Source organism: Xiphophorus couchianus, chromosome 2, assembly GCF_001444195.1.
Source record: "Xiphophorus couchianus chromosome 2, X_couchianus-1.0, whole genome shotgun sequence".
NCBI classification, from domain to species: domain Eukaryota; kingdom Metazoa; phylum Chordata; class Actinopteri; order Cyprinodontiformes; family Poeciliidae; genus Xiphophorus; species Xiphophorus couchianus.
Window position 1 is genome coordinate 23,223,464 of NC_040229.1, and position 22,373 is coordinate 23,245,836.

At 37.9% G+C, this 22,373-nt stretch overlaps 1 protein-coding gene across 2 annotated transcripts in view; it reads right to left on the reverse strand.

Annotated features, from left to right (window-relative positions):
* Positions 1-21,303, reverse strand: part of LOC114136560 (polypeptide N-acetylgalactosaminyltransferase 18-like) — a 133,818-nt gene extending 112,515 nt beyond the window's left edge. Inside the window, exon 1 of one of the 2 annotated variants that reach the window (XM_028004612.1) lies at positions 20,812-21,303. In XM_028004612.1, coding sequence (XP_027860413.1) covers positions 20,812-21,058 — 247 coding nt within the window. In that variant the 5' untranslated portion in view covers positions 21,059-21,303. The remainder of the gene's footprint in view (positions 1-20,811) is intronic. The other variant, XM_028004621.1, reaches the window with a different exon arrangement.
* Between the last annotated feature and the right edge of the window lie 1,070 nt (positions 21,304-22,373).

Below are 22,373 nucleotides of genomic sequence, written 5' to 3' on the forward strand. Positions count from 1 at the left end.
AGCTAATTCTCCAGAGACGGATTCAAACTCCTTCACCCACTTCTTAAGTTTCCTTATTCTCATTTTATTTCCTTTTATCTCCTCTCTGAATCTTCTGGGTTCACTTCACTCCTCTCAATGCCTCCTTTCTTGCAGAATCTTGTTTCCTTCAATCTGCTAGTTCTTTCTTCCCCTCCTCCTATTACTCTTTTGTTATTTACTCTTCCTCTCCATCCATTGTTCCCTACTTTCCCCTTTTCCAGTTCTCCATATCTTCTTTCACCATTCCTATTCGGAGTCCTTGCAGTCTGACTACTGGTATGCAACAGAAATACACCTGTAAACTCCTAGGTTGACTTCAATCTCTTTACCACTAGATAATGTTGTAAAAATCCCTCTGAACAGCCTGCTTAATGATCTTTTGTGAAGTTTCCAATCATCTGCAGCTGTTCTGTGTTATTCATCGTCAGGAGTGGAAAAATTTGATTTGCCTCACTCTGGAATAAAACTGCCTTTTATAAGATAGCTCAGGTTCTTTGAAAACTCCAGTCATGCTAAACCTATATATGCAGAAAGATTGCATTGTAGTTCTTCAGGAAAGTGACAGCTACTCAGGCTGAAATGAACGAAGCAGCATGCAACCAGAACAGCTTTTGTATAACTGCACCCTTGGTTCATTCAGTTGGATTTCAATTCCAGTTTCTTGCCATTATCAGAGAGTGAATGTGTGCGTGAATGGGTGAATGACTGAATGTCGCATGAAGCGCTTTGGAGTCCTTTCAATGTGATAAAGTGCATTTAAAGATGCAGCTTAGGTCATGTTGAGCTACAGTTATTATGCAGCTACAGGCCATTTAGCTCATCTGTGTTGGATGTAGGAGTCACTGGAGTCTAAATCGGCAACAGCATTCATAATGCAGCTGTAGAATCTTATATTGTTTTACAGCATGTAGCGCTGTAAAACAACGCGCTTGGTGCTATAAGTTGCAATAAAGGACATGCGGGAAATTCTGTAAATAATTACTTTTCTTTAGATTAGCAAAAGAAAAATGTTGTCATCTAAAATGACTGATGGACATCTGCTTCATAGAACTGTTCATAAATATTACCTTATTCAAAACTTTAATTTATGGGATCCTACAGATTTGCCAGATTTGTTCCAATATCAGTATTATCAGACCCAATACTGATTCAAATCACAGCTGAGGCTCAAGATTCATAAGGGGAGGTTTAAAATTATTTCTTTTTGTTAAAGGTAATAGCTGGATATGACAGCTTGAGCTACCATTGTTATGCTGCTTCAAGCTGGAGGATGAACTGATCACTTTTCTTCTGCTTCTGTCACCCAGTCACTCTTTTAGACAAAGCCATTGATCAGGCTGTGTCCAAAAGCCAGCCTCGAGTTGTTCTTAACATTATTCAGCTGCTACAGAAATTCATTTCTGATATTCTAAATGAAGAGATATTTGGTCAAATTTAATTTTAGCTAAAATGTACTTCATGTACGACGATATGGATTGCAAACATATCGAATAAAAAGCTAAAAATTGTTTGGTTTTCAAAGTCTGTGTATAAATGAGCATAATGATGAAAAGATTATCTGCAACCTTACATTCAGTATATGATTATTCTTCCAGCCTTTTTCAATCTGTTAGTGCTGTGTTTTGTAATTTTGTTAATTACAAAACACAGCTGAGGCTCGAGAATCTGTGACCAATTTAATGTTTACATCTCTGTTTTTACATTCTAAAATGAACCACTTTTGCTAAAAATTCATTTAACTACATGTAATATAAATGTACCTTACTGTTTTTTGTTTTAGTTTTAACATTTTATATGTTGTAGAATACTTTCTTGGTGATATTCATTGTAAAATATCCCAAAAAAGCTCATGGGGCTTCCTAAACTGTCACTTAAATCACCACAAGAGACTAAATATGCCAATTCAAGGCTACTAAGGTCGCTTACTTTGCTAATTACTGCGGTAATTACATTTTCTTTTTTTTAAATGGCAGCACATAACTCATCTGTCATAGGAGGGCCGTAACCTCATCCGCTCCGGTGTTGCTATCGTTTCATGGAACAAAATGTTTCCTCATTAAAACCTTGTCAACAACACAAAAAATGTTAATGTGTAAAAAAAAAAAAGAAACACACAGTTCAAACACCGACTCGGATGCAATTAGGATACAGAGCAGAAAATGCCCAGGGAAATGCCTTGTTTTAAAAATGGCTGGCTGGAGAAAACACCAGAGAGAGGGGGAAAAAACTGATTGGAGAGATGTCCCAAGTCTCACTGTCCCAGCAGTTTGCTGTTTGTCCAACTGAGAAGCAGCTGCTCTGCAGCAACAGGAGATCTCCACAGTGGAGCAGAGCAGCTGCAGGGCACAGAATGTCATGCAGAAACCCATCAAGGGACTCAACCCCTGTGGGACAGCCAATAAACACAGGCTACCTGAAATAACATACGCCAATCTGATCGGACTTACAGTAGAAAGAGAACTATAAACAGCTGCATCCATCCATTTTCCACACCCGTTTATCCTTGCAGGGTCACAGAGGGGCTGGTGAAAACTTCCAGCGGTCTTCGGGTAAAAGACGATTTACACTCTGGACAGGTCACCAGTTCATTGCTGCATATTAATGCAATATTAGTAATATTATTATAGCTATAGCTTTAAAAATGATAAAGTTTAGATTCTGATGCATTGTTCTATTCATGGAATGTGACTGAATATTATAATTACCCAATAATATCAGGATATTCAGTAATTTGAGTCACACTTGCATACATTTTGCAGCAGTGGGCTGCAGGAGTTTCATGTGGCACCTGAGTTATGATGCTCGTGCTTCAAAATTTGTCAACATGTCAAGAGAATCTGTGACAGCATGGCGTAGCTGGAATTCACATTACCATCTCTCACCAGAGAAAGAGTTATGTAGAAAGGCTGGAGTGTGGTTTATTTAAAGTCATGCACCTTCATACACCACAGCAGTGCAAGGTGTGATGGAGGTTATATATAAAAAAGATAGGTGTTGCTCTGCTCTGACAGCAAAGTTGTCAACAGACAACTGTTGACAAAATGATTATTTTTATGTTTTCACGATGTAAAACACTTTGAATTGCTGTGTTGTTGAATAAATGTGGTTTACAAATAAACGTGATTGATTGAATATTCCAACTTTTCAAATGAAAGGGAAGGTTCTGGAGAATCCCCCTCCATCAGTGTTCATTCCCAGCCGATTAACACTGAGATGCAGCTATAAAACATTACTGCAGTCTGCATTACATACAAATGGAAAAACACCACACTGACTTTACTTTTTATTAAATCACCGGAAAAAGCTTAAAGCACACAAATGCTATGACGCAGAGACTGAGTTTAATGTTTTCTTGTTTTGTTTTGGGAAATGGGGTTCTTTAAAAAAAAAAAAAGTTCCCCCTTCAAACCAAAAACTGACTTTCAGGGCTGTGCAGGGTTTGGTTCCCACCTCCAGCGATCATTGGGTGAAAGGAGTGTTCACCCTGGAGCCACCAACCCATTACAGGGGAATATAGAGACACAAACAAGCATGAATTCACATTCATCTAAGGGTGATTTAGAGACCAACTAAACTAATAGTCATGTTTTTGAAGTGTGGGAGGAATCCAGAGTATCTGTAGAGAACCCATGCAAGCACTGTATTAGAGCTGCACAAGATATTGTGAATCTTGTTATTGTAATACTGAAATTGCAAAGGACTTGGAGTGTATATTGTTGGCCAATGTATTTTACAAGTTCTGAAGTTGTTGTTTTTTTTATTGCTATTGCAATATTTAGTCAGTAGAACAAAATCTCACAGTAGCTGAAGCTCACACTACACCCAAATGACATTGTCAAAAATGTGTAAAGGTCACAAAGAGTAGGAAGAAAGGAAAGAAAGAAACGGGCATATATCACACTTGAGACAAGATTTTCTAATATTGTGCAGCATGCTAAGTTTAGCACATTAGAAAGGGCATTTCTGGGTAATTGAGAATGAACTTAAACTCATGTAGGAACTTAATGCTGCTTTTAAGAAAATCAAACCCTTCTCTCGACTTACGTAGTAGCTGAGCAATATATTTCTGCACATCAAATCTCACATTTTAAGTGAAGATTCAGATCAGTATGGTTTCATCATACCGAGCTCTGACATGACTCGCATGAAAACTTTCAACTAAGTTTGTAAGATACCCTGCTAAAAGACAAGAAAGCAAAGTAAGCCTTAAAACCTACTTGGCAGAATGATCAGGCTCTGGGAGGTCAAATGCTTAAGCATAAAACTATTATGTGCAAAACTCTCTGCGTTTAAAACACACAATAAAAAAATGATCAGTGTAGCACATAAAATGGTTCAGAAGTACTTATAACAGGTTTATTTTATTTGATGCTAAGAAGGCAGTCAGAGTAGTCCCTTAGGGCCCATTGTGTTTTGACGAAAATACAAAAAATGGTCGCCCTTTAAATTTATTTGAAAGTGTCATCCTGTTCTCCAGCCTGCAACCATCCTGTGAAGCTGGATCTGACCCTCTATAAAGATGTAAGAGGTGCAGTGAAAGATGGCTACTTAGTTTATCCTTCACGCCAAAGACATTCAATAATAAGCACTTCTTTGAAAGTTGATGGCGCACAGAGGCTGCTGCCGGCATCAAATGGCAGAGAATGGCAGTGGGTGTAAAACTCATTTTAGATAATCTTTTCGAAGCAAAAGGCAAGTGTCTCCTCTCAGGAACAACTCCTGCTGAGTTTGTGGCTTGTAGTGCAGAGCCCTGCATCTTACAGCTGTTTCGTTCTGGGAGATTATCCCACACAGAAAGCAGTGGTGAGCGGCAGTGGAACGGAGTAGGTTGAAGAGCTCAGGTGCTTCTTCAGATGACTCTGAATGTGAAGAAAATCTATGTCATTTAAATCTGGGTCAGGGCTAAGAGATTACTTTGTATACTTACAATCATTCTAAGTGCTAAAGAGCTTTCTGCATCACCTCCATGTTTACCATTACGGCACCTCACAATTTATAGCACTTTAGACATTTCAGTCATGCTGACATAATATGCTTTGACATTTCAGTCCAGTCTTATTCAACCCCTTATCCATGCTAAAATATTTAGGGGTCCATTTTATGGCCTTGGTAACTACCATGCTGTCATGTCAAAAAGAAAAGGAGGAATCTTGCCCGTGCTTTATGAAGATACCAATTGTTTCTCATCAGCAAAAGACCCTAAGATACAGGATTTTTTTAAAGTCCTTTAGGGATTAAAAAAAAAAATCATTTTAGTTTCATTCACTAATCTCTATAATTTTTTATTTTAATGTTTAATTTAACTTAGACCTTCTAACAATGTTCCATACCACTCTTAGGTTTGTAGATATGTAAAATAGACCAGTTATAAACATGTGATCTTTAAGTGAGATCTGTGTCTCACTTATAAAGTGAGACACAGATTTCATGAAGACGCCGGTGTCCTCATGAAAGAGGATAAAACAAAAATTTGCACGGCTTATATCAGCTCTTCAATATTTTTGATAGCATTTCAATTTAACTTTCCTTCAGGGTCAATTGATCCTTTGGAATCAATACCATACATTTATTTCTTTATTTCTTCTACACAAACTTGTTTTAATGCAACTTAGGTTAGAGTAGAAAACAAAAATTAACTATTCCTATCTTGCTAGGGTGACCAGACGTCCTCTTTTTCCTGGACATGTCCTACTTTTCAGACCTAAAAAGATGTCCGGGGGGAATTTAAAAATCGTCCGGGATTTTGGACGGGATTTAACATTGTTAGGGTGACCAAACTTCCGTATTTCCCGGGACATGTCTGTATTTCACATCCTGTCCCGGGCGTCCCGGGTTCTTTTTAGAAAGTGAGGAAATGTCCTGTTTTTTTTCATTTCCTTCATTGAACCATTAAATTTACAGGCACTAGGGCACTGCGCACGGCGCTGCGTGTCACGTAATCCCTGAGCCGTGTCAGTGCGGGCAGCCCTGTTCTTAATCAGAAAATAGTCAGTACGCCAACAACATGCCAAAGCGCAAATGTATGAAGTTTCCCCGCCTTTAGAGCTCCCCCGCTCCAAGGTGTTCTGGTTCCACAACCCCCCCGTTGCAGGTTGTCCTGGAATTCCCAAAGTAAAATATGGTCACCCTATATCTTGCAGTGTAGTGAGAACTCTTTTGTAATATTGCAGTGAGGTGATAAAAAATAACCTTAAGGCACATTGTGTTTATGCAACTTGTTACCGTGTAACAGCTGACTTAGCACTAGCCATCTAAATGATTCAGGAGTTTCTCCCTTGACCTCGTTGGTAACCTTGTTCACTTCTGCATGTGGCTTGTCTGTATTTAGCTACAGGCTATGAGCTGTATAAACTCCCCTGCTGTCAGTAGGACTTTATGCAGAGAACGCCACGTTGCATAAAGCAAAATTGATTGATTTGGAGAGACAAACAGACACATGTGAAGCTGAAATATTTATTCGCTGATCAATATCAAAACTAGACCAGGTGGTAGAGGCTCATCAGGGGTTGTTTTTGGACTGGCAAACAGGAAGCAGTGGACAGCAATGAATCAATAAATACTCCTTAGGAACAAAACAGAAAGAGAAGTTGTGTCCAAACTCAATTTTCACTGAAGCCGATTGAAGAGCCGACACCTGACACGCTAGCTGACAGACTGAGTGACAGAAACAAATTATGTCCAGTGAAGTCATTCAGTTCTCCACTGGCACCAATCAAGAGTATAAAAAATCCCTTTATAATATGAGCTGAACTCCAGAATGTTCTCTCGAGCACAGACATCATCCCACTCTAAAATGTTTACTCTAAAATCCTTCAAATGTGAGCCATATGCAAGATTATTGTACTAATGCCTCAGCATTAGTACAACGCTGTTGGATGAGACCACATCATGAAACATTTTTTAAATATCAGCAACAGGTTTGGTGGGTGAAAAAATGCAATAGGAAGTCACATTTAAATATAATATATACTATGCATACTTTAAAGGTTCAAAATATGTAAGCAAATGGAAGAAAAGGATAGTTGTTGATGAAACATGGTGATTTTTTTTTAAAGCAATTACTGTTGTCATAGCCATCCATCAAAAGCATCTTATAAATGTCACTGAAGTTGCAGTTTCATTTTGGAAGCATTTTATATTTTATATTATTTACATTTTATATAAATAGAACTTAATAGTTGGTGCAGACACATTTTCTTACAACTACAGAGGTGATACTTCCTGTATTTCTTGATCAGATTTGCACACAATGCAGAAATAATTTTTGCAAACTCTTCCATACAGATTTTCCAAGATCTTTGAGGTATTGAAGCCGTCACTGGTCAAAGCAGTTTCAGCTCCCTCCAAAAATGTTCTGTAGCGTTTGGTCTCATATGACCCCATGACCTTCTCCCATGCTTTCTCTGGATTATCCAGATGTCCATTGGTAAGCTTCAGGCAGGCCTAGACTTGTTACTAATGGTAGCCTTTGAGACTGTAGTTACAGCTCTCTTCAGTTCATTGACCAGTTCCTCCCATGTAGCTCTGGACTGATCTCTCAACTGTCTCATGATCACTGATACTCCATGATCTTGCAAAGCATCCCAGCCTGAGGGAGACTGAGTCATCTTGAGTTTCTTCCATTTTCTAATAATTGCACCAGTAGTTGTTGCCTTCTTGTACAGAACATTAGCTAGTTGTCTAATGTCCTGTGACCCATCTCAGCCTTCTACAGATCTAAAATTCTGGCTCTCGTGTCCTTAAGCATCTCTTTGGTCTTGGCATTGGTGGAGAGGTATGGAGTCTGATTGATTGAATGTGTCTCTTATACAGCAACATTACATTTGAACAGGTGCAATTAATACAGGCAGTGAATGGAGGGTAAAAGGGATTCTTAAAGACAAACACACAGGTCTTTGACAACCAGTATTTGATAAGAATTTGAATCTGTATGTACAATTTTTACCCTATGTCGAGCAAAGGAGAATCAGTTCATATAATTTTCTTACATCCAACATATTTCTCTAAAGATTCATTGACATTTGCCATTTCTTTCACTCTAAAAAAAGAGTGGTTAAAATAAATCATCAAAGGCCTAAATTACCAATAAAGCAATGATAGTAGTACTGCTACCATACACAACAACTACTTATGACGAGTTCTATCTATGGCTCAGCCACCGCTCTGAAAACAGGCCTAAACCTAATTGTCTGCAGCATTTCCAGCAGCCCCCAGAAGACAACTCTATGAAGGTGACTGTCTCAGACAGCCCTCCCAAAGCATTGCTGACAGAATTTAGCTGTGGGGCAGCATGGAGGAAAGCCTCTCCTCAATGTTATGCTGCAGCCTGAGGGCGATACACTGCAGAGTTTAGCTGCAGTGAGTGACAGTGGCAACCAGAGTGTTGGTTTCCCTGTTGGACACACCGTGTGTGAAATCTGAAGAGGCGATCATGCAGCCTGCCACTGTGAGAAAATCACTGGCAAATGAAGAAATCTGAAACAGCATAACTTGTGTGCTTAACATAGCAAAAAACATAAAGATCCGAGTATTTCTTTCTTATAGGATGAATCTAGTGTATGCATAAGTGGCATTTGGAGCAGCTTGCTTTCATTGTATTTTACTTATACTTAAAAAGTGTCAAGTTTTGTGCATTCCAGTCTGCATATAAATGTGAGATACACTCCACTAATTACTACTTGCACAGTCTCTGTGGTAAGGATTCTTCAGAGTGTGCGGCTGAGTGTTTATGCACGTGTGAATTCACAGGGTGGATACCTGCCACCATGAGCACAGCTTCTTCTTTAATGAAGCAGCGTGTTCGCCGCCCTTGGTCATCACAGAACTCAGAGGCATGTTTTGCATTTCTAACAAGTCACCTGCAGTATACATAGCTAATATGGACTACTAAATTGGAAACCATTAAAATAAGCTGGACTGTTTGAATGTGCTTTTTCTTCAAAGAAGTTCAACAAGCTAATATCATGGCCAGATCGGGACATAATGTGTTTATCAAGTCAGCTCTTATTATGGAGGAAATGTTAATAACGGAAACACCACTTCAATATGTAAGCATATGTAACCATTGGCTTTACATTCAATTAAAACCAGGCGATTAGAAAGTACTGCAGTGATTGATTTAGTTTGATTTAGATTGGAAGTGACCTCTGTCAATGACCACACCCAGTTTCAATAAACAATTTGTCTTTTTGAATGGAAATAATCTGGAGACCCATCTAGATGTACGATCTGTGGTAGCTTTAATAAAGAAATTGCATTCACACTTGTTTTCTCAAAGAGTTCTAATTAACCAGCTCTCGGCCTCCTTGTTTCTTACAATTTTCTGTATTGTGATTTTGTGGTACAAGGACCCAAACACAACAACATAGGAGGCAGCAAATTGTGAACTCAAAATAAAACTTTCATAACTAAACTTAGCCACAGAAAATCCAAAGCCCACAGGCATCAGTGGAACCAAAGATATGACCACTAGGCGACAAAACCAAAAAACATATACACTAAATGTGCATAAGATTATGAACACCAGACTGATAGTTTGTTGGTCAATTGTTGCTAAGCAGACCTTTTTAGTGTTGGCTCCTGAAGCTGGGTTGCAATATCTGGCACCAAAATTCAAAGCAGTAGCATCATTCATGTCCTGTTGGCTGCAAAGAGGAGCCTCAATGGATAAAAACATGGGGAATTTGGAGGAAGAAAAAAAAAAACAGCACCACAAAGTCATTGTAGTAATCCTCAGATCTTACTTTGACAGTTTCTGCTCTGTGACAGGATGAATTATGCTGCTGAACGAGGCCAGAGCCATCAGAGAATACTGTTTCCATGAAACGACGTACATGGTCTGTAACAATAGTTGGATGGTATGTGTCACAGTGACATCCACACGGATAGCAGGACTTCTTCAAATTTCAAGGTTTTTGATATGTGAAGTGGGTGTAATGAAGCTAAAATTGGCTTTTAAAAACACTAATTTCTTCGTAATTATTTGCCAATTACAGTTGTCAGTTTGACGTTACAGCACTGACAGCCTGAATCCAAGCGACATGGTGAGCAAGAAGTTTCTGTTCCAACATACTGAGCAGGTGTGATCAACCAGGCGAGAAGGAAAAATGTGGATTCTGACACAATATGGCGATGATTAACTTGTGAGTGTTAAATTAAGCCAGTAAGAAAAATTAACTTTTTCCTAGTCACAAAAAATCTTCTCCAGAATTCAACTCAGTAAAAGTGGCTTTTTACTGGATGTGAGCTAAAAGTGGGAAAATGAGAAATCATGGACTTATTTCATATCTTTAGGTTGCTGTCGACACATTATTATTACTGACATGTATTTTTGGTTAAAACTTATACTTTTGTGTTGGACATGTTACATTTGTTTCATGTAAATTTTTCTGGCTCACTTTTTGATAAACATTACAAGGTTTGTGGATTTGTTAAAATATTTCCCCTCGATGTTGTGATTTCAATGATTTTAATGGCATTTGAGTGGAAAACTGAGGCTGTCAACTGGTTTTCAAAAAGCACTTAACTCCCTGTTCTCTAGGGGCCTACAATTTGGTAACAGCCTCTTAGCACCGTTGTAAACAGATTTATTTATAATGGAAAAATGAAAATAGGTGTAAAAGTCTATCCATAATTCTCCAGCTTACATAATAAACAGGTGGCATGAAAAATAAACAACATAATCGTACAACTCTGACACCAAAGTCAAAACAAAAATTGTATAATATGAATTATGTTTTTCTTTCTGAATCATGTCTTTTTATACTCTGGATTTATTCTAGATGAAAGGTTAAATTAGGTTAAATAAGGAATTGGAGTCGTTTAAAGAAAACTGGCACAAGCCATGTAATGGTTCTCAATCTGTTTCATAATCTGACTGGTTTTAAATAAAAATTATAGCTAATATTGACTGTGTTTGAAAAACCGATTTGCACACAATCTGCTTTCTTGTTTTTGTATTTTTAGATTTAAGAGGGATTTCATATTTATGTGTATGGATTTATTGATCAAAGAAAGGCTGCATGTTCTGACTGATTTGGCTCAGAGATTAAACAAAATCTTTCATGTCGGGTTCCTGGAGTTTGATGTTTTTCATGTATTTTATGTTTGAGCTCTAATTTCCACTCTCATTCAGGATATTGTGTATCTCAAGGGAAATGTATCTACAATTTGCAATTATAATATTCAGTCTGATGTCAACAATTCAATACTGCTATCATCTAAAATGCATAGTTTGTCTGTCAGCCCCAAAACATGTAGTTGGCCTGAAATTATTAGTAAACTGAAAACATGAAACCAATGGTGGAGAAAGACAAGAATCATTGGCAGTTACTGTAGATTGGAAATATGTAAACATTGGAAAAATATGTAAACAAACATGTTGGTATAACTGTTGTAGAGAACATCATAAATAATAAAAAAGTACAGCCGAAAGCTCCTGCAGGAAGTGAGAAAAACAGCAACAAGAGAAACTTTGTTTTTAATTGTTTCTTGCACACACAATTGAAAACAAAAGGGCTGCTATAAAAATATAACATCCAAAATCAAATATCACCTTTTTATTGTTTACCTATAGCTATCACAAAAACAGGAAGTTCAAAATAGATCTGTAAAAAATGTGGTACTTCACAAGAAGTAGACACAAACAATATTAGCAGTAATAGTTTCGATGAAAACATACATGAAATAGGCCAATGGATGAAATTAAACATGCAGGGCTTTTTCCATTTTTTTGTACAAGCTACAAATAGCAGTTTGACCAAACCTTCTTCTACTGGAAGACATAAAAATAACTAGTTTTAAACTAACCATAGATATTATGTCACAGGTTGTAAAATAAATTATGATCTGAGCTGATTAACGGTTTGCTGTAGTTTATGGAAAGTATTTTAACATACATTTGTAATGTTTAATATTGTGCAGGATGTTGCTTTAACAAACAAACAAATAGAAAATTTTATTGCGCTAGACTTATGCTGATAGTAAAACTTCAACCAATGTAAATGCTACCATTATAGATTTTTGTTACAGTACTGGTCCCTGATGGGATTTAAGGCCTGTTAATCTAAACATAGAAGATTAATGGTGCTTCTTGGAAAATATAAAGTAATATGCAGCTGGTACACTTTTCTTTATATCATTCTGCTAATGAATTAGTCTGTAAAATGTTGACAAAGCAATATAAAATAACTTTAAATTGTTCCCTAAATTCAAGCTGCAATTGCCAGAAAGCCTGTCTAACTAAATATTATATTTATTATTCAATACATAGCAGTAATTTTTCTCCTCAAGCTATTAAATTAGTAATTTTCTATAAAGCAGACATCACCATCTGCTACAATAACCCACTTTTTTCAACACCTAATGGTGCATTTTCTGAGAGCTCAATACCTTTGTGATACTTGAAAGCAGATCACAGTAGCGAGTGTAGCTAGATTTGGATAGATTTTAAAACACATTCAGTGTTTCTCTATGATTTTATTTTGGATCATCAGATGCCTGAGGTGTAACATCAGCCCATGTCATTTCATGCGTGATTGGCCTGTTTGCAGACACTGATTGCTCTGTGGAAAGCAGCTTGAATCTCATCAAAGAGAAGCATCCCCTATCATCAATATTGATGCTTGTCGAAAAAGTCCAAAATCAGTGAAGAAGAGGGGCTAACAATTTAACACTCCCATGATAAAATGCAATTAATATCTCAGTTGCTGAAATTTTAAAATATAAAATGTGTCGTTACATTTTGCCAGGTGAGATTAGCCTCCTAAGTTGTATGAGAAAATGATTTCAGGATATCAGATTTGCTCAGTTTTGCTTATCCAAAACACACACAAAAAAAAGCTATTTTATTTTACAACATGGGTAATTCTACCAAATAGAGTTTCAAAGACCTGGAACTGAATTGTGAGGTCCTTAAAGGCTCACAAAGACACAGATCTGTCTATGGCTTTTTTCACAGACAGATCTGAGAAAAAAAATGGAGCTCCTCTGCCTTCTCCCAGTGCTCTCAGTACTAAATGCAGAAATCTCACTGCTTGGTCAGAAACTATCAGTCAATCAGGAGGAGGATCCTAGTGTTGTCAATCATTCATGTGTACACACTGCTCACACGTTCCTCTTTTCTCCCTGCCAGGCTACAGTGTCTTTCCATCAGCAGAGTCGTCTAGTTAGCATAGCCACCGACGACAAAGACTAAATGGTTTTCCTGAAGAGGTAAGCTGTTTCTTCAACATTAGCACTTTGAGCAGCGCATACATGATTGAAGTGCCAAGAAGACCTTCCTCTTGGCTCTGATTGGTTGTTTTTCACCAGCAGCAGAGCATTTTTGTAGATCGCTGTAGCAGATCAGGGAGGAGGCAGAAGGGCTTGATTTTTAACAGGTTGTCTCATACCACACTGTCACAACATAGTGACAATTTAACAAATATGTTTAAAAAAACAGATTTTTAAAAAATATAGGTTACATAGTATAGTTGTAACAACACCTAGCCTGACACAGGTGTGATCCCCCTATGCTTTGTTTCATTTATACATACTGTATATTATATTATAGTATACTGTACTATATCAAAATAAAATTACAATATTTTTTAACTCAAATTCATTTGTACCTTTTTCAAAATTACCTCCATTTTAGAGATACAGTATATACTGTGCATTCAAATGTACTTCAAGTGAACAGAGCTGCAACAGACTCTTGAAATTTGTATAAAATAGGTATTGGAAGAATTACAGTTCAGTGCCCTTTAATTAAACTCTTCAAAAAGTCTTTAAAAAGAACGACAAAAGAAACAGTGAACATTTGGCTGCAGACATCGATCCACTGTCTCCTGGGTGAGAGATCTGCTCTGAAGTTGTTCATACCCAATGAACAACCCTTCTTTCGATTTAGCTGACTTCCTGAAACTTCCTGGCAGACAGACTTGAAGGCAAACCTTTTCCACTGCAAAATAAATGAAACATTCTGTACCCTCAATAGGCATTTCAAGGTTGTGTTTCCTTTACATAAAGAAAACTGAAAGCACAGGAGGACACGTCTAAACAAAATTCTTCTTTTCAAAGATCTGGTATTTAAAATTGCTATTTAGTACTTAAACTCTCATTTGGGCAATTAATAGGCAGAGGGAGTCAAAGTATTTCACTCACACTGGGAACACTGCTGTTCATTCTGTCACTAACGTCCTAGTCAAAGTAACCCCAGATTGCAGCAGAAATTTATCAGGCTTCATCCTTGCCTTGTTATGGAGCTGACTGTCAGTTTCTCTATGCAATGACTAACAGTGGACAAAAGTTTTTGGTTAAATGCAATTCTCAGTGTCCAAGCCTGATGAAAATCAGAATAAGGAGAAGCAGCAGCCTTGTTAGAACAAAGGGCAAAAAAAACATTCGGTTCATTAAGTAAACATTTAGCATTCACAGGCAAATTCATAAAGTCATTTGTGAGAACTACAGCTATGCGTTCTTCAGTGTTGTTTTATGTTGAGGGTCTGCTTTATTTTTTACTTATCTAGTCTGAGAAAATCTCAATTGCCTAAACATGATACTGCATATACTGCTGCTGTGGTATTATAAAAGTGTTTTGCAATGTCCCTTATTTTATAGCTCCATGATCTTTACTAATTAATTTATGCTGAACATGTCCAGTAGTCTCTCTGCTGCAGCTGAATGTTCTGCTTGAACTTCTCAGTAAAATATAAGACTAGTTTACATCTGTCCTGGACAGGAGGACATTTTTGCCACTTATGTCCATCCATGCAAGATTGCTATGCAAGCAAAATAGACAAATCTTTAAAAAAAAAAAGTATACCTCCATAGAGACAGAAAATAATAAGAGTCGTAACTTCTAAAGGGATCCAGATTGTGTTTTTAATAAGGAAAGGGGATGGTGGGGAGAATGTTGGGGCAGCTGAAACCATAATCTCGCCTAAGGCAATAAAAAGGTTAGAGCCGGATAGATCTGGTTGCACATGCAAAACAGCAACAAAATCAGGACGAAATTAAACTGCCTGTTGAATTCCCCCTTGGTGCTTTAAACGTACTGCACTTTAGAGAAAAATGCATAAACGTGTGTTAATTTTGTCACCTGCCAACACCTGTAAGCGCTGCTGAAGCATAACCTAAACTCTGTAAGCTGCCATCTGAGATTGACAGAGATGCAAGTGTGTGGAGAAGGTGCAACAAAGTCATCTGGCTTCAATCTGCAAAAAGTGACACTTTCAGGATTGTGAGTGTCACACCTCCCTGCATTTGACAGATCAAAGACGAATGTAAAGGTGGGTTCATTGCAAATTTATGACAACTTTCTTGCCACTCTGCTTTGAAAGTTGGTGGTGTGACGGTGGACAGAGAGGGAGGTGAGGAGAGGTTTGAAACCTTCAATGAGACTCAGGCAACTTTTAATGTAATATTCAACAAACCAGCAGCTTCTGGCTATCCGTGTGGATCTGTGTTTCATTGCTTCCTCTGGTGTACCCCTAAACTGTATTATATCAGAATATCCTAGGGCATCTGTAGTACAGCTGGGAGAGAAAAAAAAACAAACAAAAGAAGAAAAAGATGGGAGTTTTTTTCTCCTCCCCAAGTACTTGTGTGTTACACGGTCATGGCAGCCTAAACTGACTAATGTCAGGATGTTAACAGAAACTGAATTGCTCATGCAGCAATACAGAGATTCCATAAGGAGGCGGGAACATCAACAGCAGCTCTCACATCACTGGCATGAATCTTTGATGGCACGGGAGACACACAACTTACACCGAGACTCACACACAGAGCCTCAGACGCCTACCACGCACACTCCTCTTCCTCATAAGACTGTCATAACAGATCAACTAGCATTGACTCATAGAAAGACTTCTAAAAATAAAATGTGTGGTTGGCAGGATGGGAGGGAGCTGAAAACTGATCCAACAAGTCATAACACTGGGAAAATAATTGTGACCAGAAATTAATAATTTTGAATTAATTATCTTGATCATGGACATCGCACATGTCTGGAAGTGTAGAAACAAACACCTGCGGATGTGCAAAAACATGCACAGTTCTGAGGGCTAAATGTTCTCAGAAGCAACAGGGGAAGGTGTCACCTGTCCAAGACAACAGATACAGTGAAGTAGAGCCATGGGATCTGGTTTCTGATTAAACTGACTTTCTGTTCAACATCGACTCGTACTTCTACAAGACAACAACAAAATCTTGTGGTTCCTGTTGGTCTTTGAAATGTTTAATATTTGAAGAATAACACACAAAACGTCATAAATGACTTGTAAAAATAATATCACCCTTCTTCAGTGAATTATTTTTAAACTAAAAGGACAAATATTTTTGTAAATGCTAAAAATATTCTATAAAAACAATCCACCGGCAAGAAAAAATATTTCACCAAAAGAAATATTTGTCACTGAAAAGAACAAAGCAATTCAAGAATGAGGAGTCTTTTTTTTTACCCACCTACTAGATTAGAAACTAAATTTCTACATAAAAAAAGAAACAAATAAAGAGTATCTTTTGACATTTTACTGCCAGACGAATGGCAGTAAAATGTCATAAACCATTTAAGTGGTTTAAATCACTTAAATGGTTTAAAACACTTAAGTGGTTTACACTATAAACCATTTATACTATATGGGCAGTTGCTTAGGGCGGCATCAGAAAGCGGTGAGGAAGGCACCCAAGAACAAGCAAAGAAATACATCTCATATGTCAGTGGTCTCCTGCACCAGGCTATAAGCCACATGGTTCAAAGCGTGGGAAAAAAGTAGCGGCTTACAGGCCGAAAAATACGGCACATACTGTATATCACATGTAATATATTAATGGAACAATCCTTCAGCATCTGAAAATCCCTCTGATGAGCACTGTTTTGGTGAGCATAAGTTAAAGCAGTCAATTAAATACATTTGTTCATCTCCTGCGTCTACATGATAAGGCTGCAGTAAAGCCTTTTTGTATCAGTAACAGAGCATAAACATATCAGCCGCTGGCTGCTCATGTAATTTGGCACCAGCTCCAATGGCCGAGTGAAGTGGAGGAGAAGAGTGAGGCGAGCGCTCATAAAGCTAAATTTACTCCAACATCCATACAAATTCTGTTAGACCTTCTGAACTGCTGAACTGGTGAGCCATCAGCCTGCAATTAACTATGCAAATGATCAGTGAGTTTTTATCATAGCAAGATCTCTGAGGACCGATGCAAAAGAAGAAAAACCAAGGTAGAGAACTGGTTAGGCTAATGCATGTTTAAATTAAAGATACATAAGAAATTTTAGGCTATTTTTTTTTATATCTTCACATCTTTGCATCTCATTTCACTTAAGAAAGTGTTTCTGAATTTATGGAAATAAACTGTCCAAAATGGTAACAGAGTACAAACAGCTGGAATAATGTAAAGTTCTAAGTTGAGTACTTCTGTATTTTTGAGAACCTGCATAAGAATAATAATAAAATAAAATATTAAAGTTTGTTAAAATTTTCCAAAACGTAAATTATACATCATGCTTATTTTTTGAACCCATGTAAAGGAGAATTAGACAGATCCAAAAGAAAAATTGCAGCACAACCCAGTACTTGAAGGGTGTACCTAATAAAGTGGTCAGTGAGTGTTTCATAGCCAATTGTCTCAGTACACACAGTGCAGATTTTTTTCTCCAAGTTTCAGCCTTGAAACATTTGGCTTAGAGAACACTTTATAGTTAACCAATTCTTTCTGTAAAAAAATATATAAATAAAATAAAATTAGTAAAAAAATATAATAAAAAATAGTAAAAAAAACAACAAAGATATAACTTAGCATGTCTGTTTGTTTCTTTTCACTGTTATACTGCGTTCAAACTGAACCCAACCTGAACAATTAGATATCTACCAATATTTAATTTAGATATACCTCTTAGAGGTGTCTGTTTGATCAATGTCCATTCATAGATATCTTGTCTGTGAAATTGCTGCTCAAAGAATCACCTGTTAAATTATTCGCAGCACTGTTAAAAGGGATTCTTTTATGTGAAGTTTGAGCAATTTAAAATCATCACATTTCCAACTCATTAAGTGATGAAAGAATAATACTGACAAAAATGGGCAAAAAGAAGGTCTCGAGCATTGTTATACTAGAAACACATAATTTGCTGCTCAAATGAACCAAGTCACTGAAGTGTAGCAATCTCTATGCTTGTAAGGTGGCCTCTGCATGGAAAGGATGTTTCCCTCCTAAGATTATTAATTGAGTCTTGACACTGTCTTACTCCTGATTGAGATTCAGTTCCCAGCAAGCTAATCTGAAGCAAAAAATAATAATCCTGGATAAACAAAGTTTCTCTGCTTCTTATCTTTCCCGTGAATGACTTTATGATGATGGGAGTATTAGAGAAGAAACCTTGCCCCAGAGAACGTGAGCTTTCATTCTGTTGCCGTTGCCACAGCGGGCATCTCTTCACTGAAATCTACGTTCAGTTACAGTATTGTGTCCTATTTAGTTGTCCATACAAGAAGGGTCTGTCCCACTTCCTATTTTGTGTTGACTCGTTGCTGTGCTGATCTAAGGAGGGGAGTAATTAAACATGAAGGACCCAGGAGGAAGCACTATCCCTGCCTATGTATAACTGAAACAATTTAGCAGTGTGCAATATCATTTTCTGACAACAGTAAACAAACCAGTTTGAGCTCTTGTTTGGGTCCCAAAAGCTATTCTGCTTGACAACTGAACTGACCTAGTCTGATTTCTGAATTTAGATAAGAAATTGGTCAGAGACTGCTGCAAATGGGCCAGTGACACAATCACAAATAGTCCTTTAAAGTAGGACACTAACCAATGGATTTGATTCTTCAGTCAGTTTTGATGCTCTATAGGTCAAAGTTCAGCAGAATTAACACAACAACAGGTCACTGTAAAGGCAATCTCAAACAGGATGCAGCAAAAAATTTTGTTCTGAGTTCAAAATGTGTTTTCCTAACAAACAGCTACAAAAAGTGTTTTAGTGGTGGGAGATAAAATGTAGTTTTACATGCATCTCAATGCGAACGAGGATGATCTCAAGTCAATTTACCCAGGCTGATTTTCTAATCTTAGTGAAGCCAGAGCTCAGGATTGTCCAGGTGGAGAAACTGGACAGTTTATGGTGAACAACACGTACAGTGTCAGTGTCACTGGGAGATGGATGAGCAAGAAATGCAGTCAATACACTTTGTACTAAAGAGAAAATGACTTTGACAACAGCTACACAGGCAAATACAAAATTCAAATTGTATTTGAAATGATTTTTTAAAGAAGAAATAAACATGAAAAACTGAATAACTAAGGCTGCAAATTTTTAAGAAAATGTTTAATTGTGACACAGCTGCTAAAAATTCCCACACAAATGTTCCTAACACTTTATCATTACGCAATGTTCCACCGATCTCCGTGAGCTACAGCATCTCAGCTGCTAAAAACCAGAGCAACAAGAGACGGTCCAACTGGCAAAATATAATATTAAAATGCACAGTGTGATTGCCTGATTGTCTGTTACTACAAAGTGTAGCTTCCTACCAAATTTTGAATCCAACTCATCCTTTGCTGTATTGCACAGTGATGTAGTTATGACAACTCAAATTCAATATTTTGTGCAATTCTACATATTACATTTTCAACCTGAATCAAAAGAAAAACAGCTAGTAATGACTGCCACAATCAACCTTTCCAGGATCAATTCGTACCCGCTTTAACAAGTAATTTTTCTCCTTCTAGTCATAATCTATGGGTAAAGGAAATGTGAGTGAGTCTCCAATAAATAATAAACACCAGATTGTACTTGCTTTGAGTTAGTTTGGCGTGTCTAGGGGTAAAGACACGCCAAACAATAGGGGTAATATGTCATGTTTAATAATACCTTTAGGTGGGCTTTGAACCAAATGCAAAATAAACAGAAAAAAGTATGTAACGCAAGATTTTCAGAAAACAATATACAATTTAAATAAGTTATAGGTGAGATTTGGTACTGAAAATATTGAAGTTCATAGGTTCAAGTACATTTGAATACAGGATGGATATTCCTTAAGGGATCTGTGGCAGCCATTCTTTCAGTGGTCGTAATGTTATTCGTGACTAGTATGGTTTTCCAGCTGGTAAGATTTTTCCCTATCATTCCAAATATCATGTAAGATCACCTTATACTTTCTTGCCTTCAGATGGAAATGCAAAACTGAGTTAATTCATTAAGCTGATTTCCACTTCAGTCAACAGTGGGGCAAAGTTTCTCCAAGCAGGTGACATTTTAATTTAAAGCATCATTTTGGACAAATTGGACTTTTTTCAGATTTCAGTTCTTTATACGACCATTGGCTGGATTTTTCAGAAAGGGGGAAAAGGGTAATTGGATGCATTTCCAGATCCTTTTAAAAATGTCTGCAGGGGATCATTAACTCACATTAATATGAAACACTTTTAGGGATATCTGGGCTCTATTGGGACAGTTCTGCTGCAGCCTCTTAAAAAACCCACTTCACACAGTCTTCATAAATTAAGTGGTATGAGGGCGTACATATGGTGCAACCTACAACAGATGCCAGAGTGACTGTTGACATTTAACCGGCTTCATATTATAAGTGTAAAAATTAACATAAGTAGCTCTATAGTAGAACTTGAGAGAAAAAAACAGCAAAGTTTCCCTTAAGAAGCGAGAACAGACCAAAGTTTCATGTCGAGTTGTTTTTCAAACGTTAATCTAAATGTCGATAAAACTGCTGGGCTCTTTGAAACACCTCCAGCTGTACACCAGAGCTGCTTCTGACCCGCTTAGACCCTCAGCGGAACATCACTGACCTTTAATGTGCTCGTTCACGACGCTCTCCAGACGCTCCAAGCGCTCCATAATCCTCAGCGTTTCACCTTTGCCGTCCTCCTCCAACTTTCTGTCCGTCTCCCCGCCACCGCTCTCCGCAACTTTGCTCCCGGTGTTGGCCACATAGTTGGTGATCCAGCCGACGTACAGCAGGCACACGATGTTGGTCATGCCGCTCAGGATCACGCACGTCGACACCAAAGTTTTAGTTCTCCTTGTGCACAACATCGCGACATCCCTCCACGGGCTCCCTGCGCGCCGGCAGGTGGATCGAGCGGAAGACGCACTCGGGATAAATGTGTCCAAACGCGCAGCTCAGCCCGTCTCCGCGCTCTTCGTTCTCTGCTGCATTGACAGAATGCTCCAAATGCGTTCAGCGGCCGTAATGAAAGTCACCTGATAAATATGATTCAGAGAGAGCCCACGCTGTGCAGCCGGAGAGCCACGCTGCGCTCAGCCGCTGCAAAGATGTGAAACACAAGCCAGCAAATCCCCCCTGTTGCCTCCCGTCGGGCCAATCGCAGCAGAGGAGGCGGGATCTGCTGGCCTCTGCCGGTCCCCCTCACAGCTGGAGAGCACAGATGAAGACGCAGGGGTAGGACGGTAATGCATGGACGCAGAAATGCAATCGATCCGGGCAGATACGGAACTGCTGGGTGCAGTTCAGACAGAGTGCGGTGAGTGGGTTTAAAGGTAACAGGTGGCTTGTGGAAACTCGCAAAAGTACAGGGACATCTAATTACATGAAAATAGTGTAGAAAAGTTCATTAGTTTCTCTCTTTTACATATTCACTACTGTTGGTCTGAATAATGGTATGTTACAGTCAATGGGAAGCAAAAAAAATTAATTGTTATAATCAACAAAATAGAAATGTGAAGATAATGTGCTCTTTGTGTTATAGCCAACATGGAGACTATTAAAGTTACAGTCATCATGCAGACATACACCCTGCATAAGGAGAGTAAGCAACAAAATGCTATTGCTAAAGAGGCTGGCTAGTCATAGAGCATGACATGGAAAGTTGAGTGGAAGGAAAAATGCGGTAATAAAAAAATGGAGTGCATGCAACAAAGAGTATAGCAGCCTTGAGAAGATTGTGTAACAAAGTTTTTTTAAGAGTTTGGGAAAATTCACTTGGTGCACACTGCACCAGGAGTGCTTCACTAACACAAGTATCGAAGTATTTTTCACCAGACATTGTTATTTAGGAAGACTAAAACAAGTTAAATATTTTTTGAATGACAAATGAATGTACACAATTTACTTAGATTTTTACCTTTTTTTAGGCTGGTTCTCCACCAATAGCTACTAAGTTTGAAATCGACCTTTCTAAGTCATTAGGCACTCCATTTAAAATTCTAGATCTCTATGGCTTACAGTAAAAGCCATCTGCATATTTTCTCCCAGCTTTTATTTAATGATTTAGCACTGATATGCAATCCATTTATACATTTTGAAATACAAAATACAATGCAGGATATTCGAATAAAAAACAGAAAAAAAAATATTCTTGGACATATAGATTTGATTTACTTGGTAGAG